At 34.0% G+C, this 10,678-nt stretch overlaps 1 protein-coding gene across 1 annotated transcript; it reads left to right on the top strand.

Annotated features, from left to right (window-relative positions):
• The first annotated feature begins 5,167 nt into the window (after positions 1–5,167).
• On the top strand, positions 5,168–5,611 carry LOC133323301 (uncharacterized). Its single transcript, XM_061532239.1, has one exon. The coding sequence runs from the start codon at positions 5,168–5,170 to the stop codon at positions 5,609–5,611; it is 444 nt and encodes a 147-aa protein (XP_061388223.1).
• The last annotated feature ends 5,067 nt before the right edge of the window (positions 5,612–10,678 follow it).

Raw genomic sequence — 10,678 nt, forward strand, 5'->3', positions numbered from 1 at the left:
AAAATGAAAACAAATTGTTTTCACGACATAGTAGATTTGTCGTCTAAATATATTTCAGGTCAAACATTATTGGTCTGTTCCAGAACCTGCAAGATTGTACCATTTTTTACTACGATAACAAATTGTCCTTTATGATATAGAAGAAAATAGTAAAAATTAGTAGATTCTTGCAGTACGGGAACAGACCATATATATATTTGACCATAAGCATTTTATTGCATTATATTTAAAAAAAGCTCATAACTGGACAGTAAGTTAAAAGGTAGGTCTTAGATTGGTTGTGGTAAATTTTTATTTATTTCAATCTTGGGTAACAATGAATGTAAAAACATGTGGGTATGAACCCATACATTTTTTGGAATAGCCCCCATTTAAGGGTACCGCCCATTTGCGGTATTTTGAAGGTCCTAGCTTCAATATCCAACCAAAGAAGCTGTAATTACGCATATCGAGTTTTCAGAGGATAGAATACCTCCTTAGTGAAATGTTTTTAATATGGGGCCATGATTGGAACTTATCCGACTTTGCATATTTTATTTAGAAATATTTTTGGCTTAAAAAATGAATAAAAATTAAAACTAACCGATTGTAATTACAGCTAAACGTACACTTTTATTGAAAAAATAATGTTCTATATAACTTCTTTATAATTGAGAAAAACAAATTGTTTGACTCTTGTGATAAAAACTTTTCAAATCACAGATTTCAATAAGAGCTTTACTAAATTTTCAACATTGCAATTATGTACTAAAAATCATGTTAGATATTTGTTTTTACTAATTAGGAAAACATATATCAAGGCGGCATTGGCATATTTCAAGCATTTTCTTAGATATGGGGGTGGTCCACATTAGACGCATAGTCCACATTACCCGAAGTTTCTCTATTTTGGGATTAGCAAATCTTCGCCTTCAATGCTTTGAACATTTATTATAGCAATATTGAGTAATATCAACAATTATAACAGTTCATGGAAAATACTAATCACTTCATAAATATACCAAATGCCATTCTCTATTTTCCATCATATTTACGTTCTTAACCGCAGATTTTATATTTATATACGTGTAGAAATTCTCGATTTCGATATAAAAGCACATTCACATCTCGAGATCATTATCAATCGTTCGTTGACAATCTGAAAGTCAAAAAAATAATTTAAAAAATAAATATATTTCAAAAAGTGAATTTAAAAAAAAAATGAAAGCTATTTACTTCGTGGGAGCAATAGTAGCTTTGGCCCTAGTTGTATCGGCCAAACAACAAGGATCGCCTAAGGATAGAAGATATACTTTGCCTGCCGTGGGGCCATATAAGTATCCATCGGCGACACAGTCCCATTATGGAAATCACGGCAAACCAAACAACCATCATTATAGACCTACTACCAAACCCTACAATCCTGCTACCAAACCCTATAATCCTGCTCAGAAACCATATAGGCCTGCTGTAAATCCCAAGCCATATAAGCCTGCTGTTCTACCCTATGGACCAACAAAAGCTGCAAGCAGATATCCTCCAACTCAATATCCAATTAATAATATACGCAGTAGTTAAACGTACTAAGTTTTATTGCTGACAATAATATGCATACAAAATTACATTAGGCAATTGTCAGAGGCAAATTTACAGAATTGAGTCAATTAAAGTTATCAACTGTAAATCAGAATTTATTGAATTTAAAAAATAAGTTTTTCAATAAATTCATTTAAATACATTCAAAGCATAAAACAATTCGTAATTTCATTTATTTTAATTTTATTTATTTAACAAATGGATCGGGCATATGGAATGTAAATTTTTTTACCACGATAACAATTTTTCCTTTATGATATCGATGAAAATAGTAAATATTATTACATTATTGCATGACGGGAATATACCCATAATAAGCTATCGAAACATATTTTAAAACGGCATATACATTAGAACTTTTTACCGAGTTAACCTACTTTATGAGGATTTATTTGACATATATGCAAAGGAATTGACAATTGATACCCACTGGGTTACCGAAATCCGGTTAAATGTAAACGTACTATTAACTGGATGGACAAGCTTTAAGCCGTGTACACACTAGCACTTTTGAATAGCTCTCTTGCTTAAATTCTGCTTGTTTGATAGTGTGGCCTCTCATGTTTGTTATTCATCAGACAACCACAAAAACATTCATGGTTATTGTACAGTCAGTAATTGATAAAAAAAAGCTGTCACTCAAAAGTGCTAGTGTGTACACTGCTTTAATCAGTTTTGAATGACAGTTTGACCCCAAATTTTGCTAGTTTCATCGCGTTTTCGTTTTACAATGGCTTCTATATACTTCATACCATGTTCTGATGGGCATTCGAACAACGTAGTTCGCTCTCAGAATTACGTACATGAATTAACCCGTTCACTCAACACTATTCTTAATTCATGTCATCAGAGTTTTTTATTTCAAACTTTGTGTTTCTTGTTTTACACCAAAATTGTAACATATTTGCGTGAATCACATATGGATCTAAATAGTAAAAAAACTAGGTTTTTTTACTTTTCATTCGTCATTTTCAACAAGTTAGAAAATTTTATAAATATTTTCTTCCATACTGTCAAAATTAATTTATTTTCGATAAATTATCTCAATTGTTAGGAATGGAAAAAATACTTCATAATTGTGACAGAACATTTGTTCCATAATTGTGACAGAACATTTGTTCCGAGCATAAAAGATATGTTTAGGCGAGTCGGTCATTTGCACAGTTCTTCCAATATGAAAGACCATGTTCGGAAATGTTGTCTTCCACGAATTCGTGGCATTCCCCTTCGCTTTTATATACCTTTTGAGCTGGGGCATCTTCATGCATTCTTACAACATGGCCTCACCAACGTAGTCGCTTCATGTCGATGTCCGAGAATAGACAGCTCATGGTTCATTCGACGGCGATATTGCCCGTGAACGCCAATCGACCCATAGATCTTCTGGAGAATTTTTCTCTCAAACACACCAAGAGCTGCTTCATCTACTTGCGATCCACGGGTAATATCAGCGTCTTGTATAGTGTGAGTCTGGCGAAATGTGGCTAAACAGCTTACTTAGACCATAAAAGCATCTTTCAAAACTGTTGTCATTAGTACCAATGTATATAAAATCGTTGACTACCTCAAAGCTGTAGTTCTCAAGTTCCACAGTTGGTCCAAGTCTACGGGACGTCTTGCGTGTTGATACCATCAACTTAGTTTTCTAGTCATTTACTGCCAGACTTACTTTTGCAGACTCACCCCTTGCAATGTTCGACCCATTATAACGATGTCATCGGCGTAGGCGAATAACATTTGTTGTTTGGTGTACACAGTGCCATTTCTGTTCACTTTTTCCTCTCGTATGACCTTTTCCAGCAGGACGTTAAAATAGTCAACAACAAACCGTCACCTTGTCTGAATCCTCGATCGATATTAAATGACTCCGAGAGGTCCTTTCTGACTTAAAGGTAAAGTTATCATGCATAGCCGTTTTAAATTTGCAGGAATGCGGAACGTAGACATGGCTTTAAACACCTCTGAACGGATAGGGCTGTCGAATGCGGCTTTATAGTCGACGAATAGGTGAAATGTGTCAATGTGTTTTTCGTGGATAACACTTTATATGCGACGGGAAGGAGACATATTCATCTATAGTTGGTACATATCGTCTTGTCTCCTTTTTTGTGCACGGAACACAGTATGCTGAGGTTCCAATTATTGGGCATGCATCCCTAGCCAAATTGTTTTAATCAGCTGGTGTATGCCCCGTGACCAACATCTGACCACCGGTCTTGAATAGTTCAGCTGGTACCTGCTGCTTTACTGTTCTTCAGCTGATTAATTGCTATTCTGATCTCATCTTGGCTATGTGATATACAATCTATACCATCATCTCTTATTGGTTCTGGGGTATCTTCTTCACTGCCTCTATTTGATATCAAAAGCTTTGCAAAATGCTCCTCCCAGATCCTCAACACGCTATCTGTGTCTGTCGCCAGGTTTCCATCTTCTTCTCTACAGGAGAACCAAGCGTTCGGTTTGGTGTTTTATTCGTTGGTAAAATTTCCGGACTTCATTCTGACTCCTGTACATCCCGATTTTCTCAAGCTTACGTTTCTCTTGTTCTTTCTTCATTTTTCTGAAAAACGTTTCTCCTCTCACCTTTTCTCCCGATAATTCTCCCCCGCATTGCGTGTTGCTAATGTCTGCAGGTTTGTGCTATACATTGCGTTTTTACATCAGTAGCATTACGACACTCCTGCGCGTACCATGGGTTTCTTGATGGTGAATTTTCAGAAGTATCAGAATCCATATGAGTTGGTAGGATTGGAGTCATGATGACGACTATTGTACAGCTTCCTGAAAGTGAATGAGGCTTCGTTCGCATCTTGACGGCAAACCCTATGCTTGATTTCGCATAATTTCGTTCGTTCTGGACTGATGATCATTGTAGCTCGGTAATTTTCTCCAAGATCCTCCCCTTAGTCCAGCTGACTGTACGCGGATGGTAATTATGTTCGCAGTTACCCAATTGATATATTGGGCTTCCCACAATCACAAACCTGTGGACGCGATAAAATACAGCTATGCTTCCCGATCAAAAATATAAACTTAATACCACTTCGACAGTACTACTATGATTATATGTGCAAGATTCGGATTAAAGGGGGGAAAATATACTAGGAATCAGGCCTGGCCTGTTAAGTTGGCTTTGTATGAAATGCCAATTTATAAAGGAATATCAGAGTCAAACTTGATTTTGGACGCCGTTCTCATTTATTCTTTTCCAATAAAATAAGCCAATCCTGAAGTCCTCTTATTACTAAATCCACTCGATCTCAAATGTCAATCTCAAAATCCTTCAACATTTTTAATATCTTGATTTTAGATTTTACAAGACTGTCCTTCTATACTTTTTATGAATCTTCTTGCGTTGAACATTTATTATAGCAATGTTGACTAATATAAACAATTATAACAGTTCATGGAAAATACTAATCGCTTCAAAAACCGCAGATTTTATATTTATTATACGTTTAGAAATTCTCGATTTCGATATAAATGCACATTCACATCTCGTGATCAGTATCAATCGTTCGTTGACAATCTGAAAGTCAATAAAAGAATTTAAAACTAATTAATATATTTCAAAAAGTGAATTAAAAAGATGAAAGCTATTTACTACGTGGGAGCAATAGTAGCTTTGGCCCTAGTTGTATCGGCCAAACAACAAGGATCGCCTAAGGATAGAAGATATACGTTGCCTACCGTAGGGCCATATAAGCCTCCTGCAGGTACACAACACCATAATGGAAATCACGGCAAACCAAACAACCATCATAATAGACCTACTACCAAACCATACAACCCTGCACCAAAACCCTATAACCCTGCTCAGAAACCATATAAGCCTGCTGTACCTTTTAAACCTGCTCAAAAACCATATAAGCCTGATGTAAATCCCAAGCCCTATAAGCCTGCTCAAAAACCATATAAACCCGCTGTAAATCCCAAGCCCTATAATCCCGCTCAGAAACCATATAAGCCTGCTGTACCTTACAAACCTGCCCAAAAACCATATAAGCCCGCTGTAAACCCCAAAGCCTTATAAGCCTGCTCAAAAACCATATAATCCCGCTGTAAATCGCAAGCCCCACAAGCCTGCTGTAAATCACAAGCCCTATAAGCCTGCTGTTCTACCCTATGGACCACCAAAAGCTCCAATCAGATATCCTCCAACTCAATACCCAATTAATAATATACCCGGAATTGAAACGTACTAAGTTGTATTGCTAACAATAAGATGCATACAAAATTTTAAATGTTACGCCAAAATTACATTAGTTTATTTTACATGCGGCAATTGTCAGTTTGTGGGCGAGAAATGTGAAGGTTTGCCATTCCATTCAACTCTCTCGCCCACAAACTACAGTATTGAGGCAATTAAAAATGCCTAATGTAAATCTGGGCTTATTAAAACTTAAAAATAAAATTTTGTAATAAATTCATTTATATACATTGAAAGCATAAAATATTTTGTTATTTTATTTAGTTTTACAAATCAAAATTACTGAAGTGACTTCCACGCGGCATAATCTACACGCGACTTTATTATAATGATGGCCTGAGAATAAATGTTCTGTGGTGCGATTCTGTAAAGGGCTAAGCATGGCACAATGAATAGGTAGTCCATTTAGAGCAGCTGATGTCTTGATTACCTGTCAATATGGGTAATTTCTATTTGAATTCGAAGTGCAGTGTTGCCAACCATTTAAAATATTATATAGAAAAATTTGACAGATAATCGAGACAAAAACAAAGATTTTTGTTTTGATACATCACCTTATTATTGCATGATGGTTCGTTCCAAGCATGTATCACACCTAGTTGTATCGGCCAATGTCCAATGTTGCCAGCCATGTGAAATATTATAAGGAAAAATTTGGCAGATGGTCGAGACAAAAACAAAGGTTTCTGTTTTGATACATCACCTTATTATTGCATCATGCTTGATTTTAGACGACGTTTTCATTTATTTACATTAAATAAATCCAACTTAGAGTCTTAACGCAACCAGAGAGTCTAGAGTCAGCGACGGTCGTTTACTGTGTGTTTCTTATAGGCAACGAGAAATCCCGACGGCTGACGTTCACGTCTAGCGGCTTGACGCTAGAATAGATTTTATTCATTTTTGCTCAGCGTTATACTCAAATTTTCTCTCTTGCCCTCAATTGAGTTGTCATATTTAGGTAAAAATTTCATTTCAATGGAAATTTATATCAAAACATATGGCAATGCTTTAAAAAACAAATATTTTCAAAGATTGTGGACAATTTTTAACGAATTAATAAAAAAAATGGAAGACAAATTGATCGAGTAAATAAAAAATGCGACATTTTATATAACATGGAATATCCTGATTACAAAAACACAATCAAAAAGGAAGAAATTTGTAAGAGCATTGCATTTTGTGCCTCTAGCCGCTAACTCTTTCGTTTGGTTTTCTCGCCGGCGAAAAAGTATACCGCTGACACCAGATTTTCAAAGATTGTGGACGTCTATTAACGAATTAATAATAAAATGGAAAAAAATGCGATAAAATGGAAAATGAAAAATGCGATTTTTGTATAAATTGGAATATCCTGAATAAATTGAATTTGACATTTTGTACCGCTATCCGCTAACTCTTTCGTTTGGTTTCACGCCAGCAGTTTATGTCGTTGGCCAGCTAGAAAGGTTTTTTGTATAGAAGCAATAGCATCTGGGGAGAATATCCCAACCAAAAACTAAGGGAACTGATGAGGATCAGTGGCGTGATCCGAAACTATAGTCTTCACTGCCTTACCCCTCGGCAAACAATGCCATACATTCCCCACTAATAAATAGTTGTTTTTTATAAAAACAACAAACTGGGATTCAGCCTGACTATTTTACAAAAACAAAATACAAATGGTATCCCAAATAAACCGCCAAAACTACTGAAAAAGTGTGCCGCTGACTCCTTACTCTATGGTTGCTTTTAGACTCTTAACATTACAATCCTGAAGTTATTTTATGTGTGTTCTCCCTTAAACAGCCGAAGCAATCTGTTCATGATTCTTTCGTAATATCTGCGGAACATTCCGATTAGGGTTGTGTAAACGTTATATGTAGCATAAAGGGGGAAACACAGAAGAGGACTTAAGGCTTGGCATTTTATACAAAGCCAACTTAACAGACAAGACCGTAATCCTCGTTTCCCCCTTAAACTCGCAGTAAAAAACCATGGTAAATGCAACAAGTCGTTCTGTTCATTTGACACATTTTTAACATTTTAACAAAATACGAAAAATGAACGGAATGTCAGGTTTTCGTTTCAAAGTCGAGTTATTTCGATATTAATTCATCCACAAATCATAAATTTCTTCTTACCAATGTTGTAAAATTCATTTTTAAACAAATTAATTCTAGAATATACTTTTTTATATTTTTCAAAACATCACATACAAAATCACACATTTTGTACACGACTTTGACATAAAAAGCCTTGAATATTATACCGTGTAACGAACCTCTCTTTGATGCTTCCTTCAATCAATTTTCCACATCGAAATTTTTTCAGGTTCTGGAACAAGCATTTGTGAGGATAGCACCAATCAGTAATGTATATGTCTTCCATATTACACAGGCGAATTTGGATTTGCAAGACTGTGGGGACCAAACTATTGTATAGACTTTATTTTGCACCGTGCACTATAATATCTATACGGCGCACAGTTGGTTAGAATATCCTGTTTTCTTGGATTAATTAAAAAATAAAGTTTTAAGTATCGTTAAAAATGTTTGCACACTGTTAAAGTAAATAAAATTATACATCACTTTTCGTTAAAATAAATGTCAAAAGTGGACTGGTGTTTTTGTAGTGAAACTTCAAAGTCAAACTTCATAGAAATTTTTGTGCCAAAAAAGGCCGAAAAAAGTGAAAACGTTCCCATTGAAAATTTTATTTAATTTAAAAAGTATTTTAAAAGTTAAAAAATTTTCAATGGAACCATGAAGTTAAGTTATTTTGCAAATACTTCGTTTACATTTGAGTATCAAATTGTGTTTGGAAGTTATTTAGATGTAGTTATTTATATTGAAAATGCCAAAAAAATTAATATTTTTATATTTTAACTGGATAAATAGTTATTATTCGTCCACATACGTGCCATAATTTTTGGTTTATATTAAAGAGGACATAAATCTGTGTTATATTGCAAAATTTTACGCTGCCCTTTTGTGCCTTTTAGAAGCTATGCATTGTTAAATACAAGTGTTGCAGCAGTCAAATTAGCTAAAAGTCACATTGATCTCGTGACTGTTGCTGTTGTTGAGTGTTGTGTTTTCTTGTTTTTCATGTTATTTTTTTCTAATTATTTTATTGTTGTTTTGTTTCTTTTAATAATATTCTTTGTTACAATAATATTTTGTTTTTGTTTATTTTAATAATATTCTTTGTTTGAACAAATAGTGATTGTATTTGTGCAGTTTCAAGTAATCGGGTAAAAGGGGTTTTTATTAGCATTTTTTATAGATACAAGTTCGAACGTTGTTTTTTATAATCGTCGAAGTTTATGATGAATTAAAGCGCTCCAACAATGAATGACAAGATGACATTTTTAGCTAAAGAAATAAAAAACGCACTAAAACGCTAAAATAATCTGCAGAAATAACATAAATAGATGTTAATTTAATAATAAATACACGTGTCGGTTATAGCTGTAATAATGAAAAATTTCAAATATATGCACACAATACAGGACGACTTTTTGTTGAAACGTATCCTTTGTATAATATGCCTACCACTTTGCACAAGTTTTTTTATTCACGGACCCGAAATTGTGTCAAATGCCCTTTTACATATTGAGCAGTTATCAGAAGTTGGTGATGCTGCGGACAGAGATGGCCTGTCAGAAACAGTGACGTAAATGACATACATTTCCGACGTATAATACATACGTCGGATACCCACTTAAAACCATTAGGTTTTTGATGAAATAGCTATACATTTATCGATTTGGAAATAACGTATGCTTTACTCAAATCCATATCGAATTTCAAAATTTTTTTCTCAAAAAAAAGTTCAGAATTTTTTATCAGTTTTTTATAAAAGGTAACAGCAAATCCCAGCTGATTTGATTCCAACGTAATACTAGTGTCAATATGAATATGACAAATTATGTTTTTAAAAATCACCCAACAGGAATATTGGAAACGTATACAATTCGAAATTGTTCTAATTGTTCTTAAATGTGCTCCCGTATTCAATTTACTCAATCTGCCTGCTGGGAAAGTTTGAGAAAGCAAATCTTTCTTGAAGGAATTACTCGCTATTCCCAGCATTGTCATATGTGTTACACATATATATGGCAATGGCTCAATTAAAGGAAAGATGTGGAAGCGATAGAAATACAAATTTGATAGATTTTCATTCATGTTTTTCAATTTTTATTTTGAGGATTCGAAAATATTCCATTTTCAAAATAAAAATAATTTGATGATAATTTGTTTTGTTTGTTTACATTTTTCTGTCAAATGAGTTGACACTAGTAGAACTTACAACAACAAATTTCCATGTGGTTGTTGTATCGTTTTTTGTACAACAACACTTGCTGTTACCTTTTATTATTATACCATGAGTTTTAATAAAGAATAGCCAGAAATACAGTAAAATAATATATGTTCTTGAAAATTACTGTATATGGTGATCATATTGAAATAAATGACGTTTACTACATTTTATACAGGTATATGACGTTTTCGACGTTTACACCTTTTTGACAGTCGAAAACCTGAAAATTCGTCATACGGACCATCCCTGGCTGCGGATGATGATGATTAACTTTAAGATGTATAAAATTCAATTTTTAGGTCATCATATTGTACTCCTGGCACTATATACCTACACTGATATTTGGCATTACTTAATAAAATTATACTCAAATATACTTAGAAATCATGTTTTTAATTAATTAATTATTAACTGAAAAATAAAGAAAAATTATTCTAACATAGCTTCCCTGATTTGATCCAAGAAAACATGGTACTCGAACCCACTGTGCGGCGTTTACATTAGAACTTTTTACCGGATTAACCTACTCTATGAGGATTTATTTGACATATATACAATGAAATTGACAATTTAATTTAAACATGA

The sequence above is a fragment of the Musca vetustissima genome, unplaced genomic scaffold (assembly GCF_032173495.1).
Source record: "Musca vetustissima isolate MV318-11 ecotype Yass unplaced genomic scaffold, APGP_CSIRO_Mvet_v1 utg25902, whole genome shotgun sequence".
Classification (NCBI taxonomy): Eukaryota; Metazoa; Arthropoda; class Insecta; order Diptera; family Muscidae; genus Musca; species Musca vetustissima.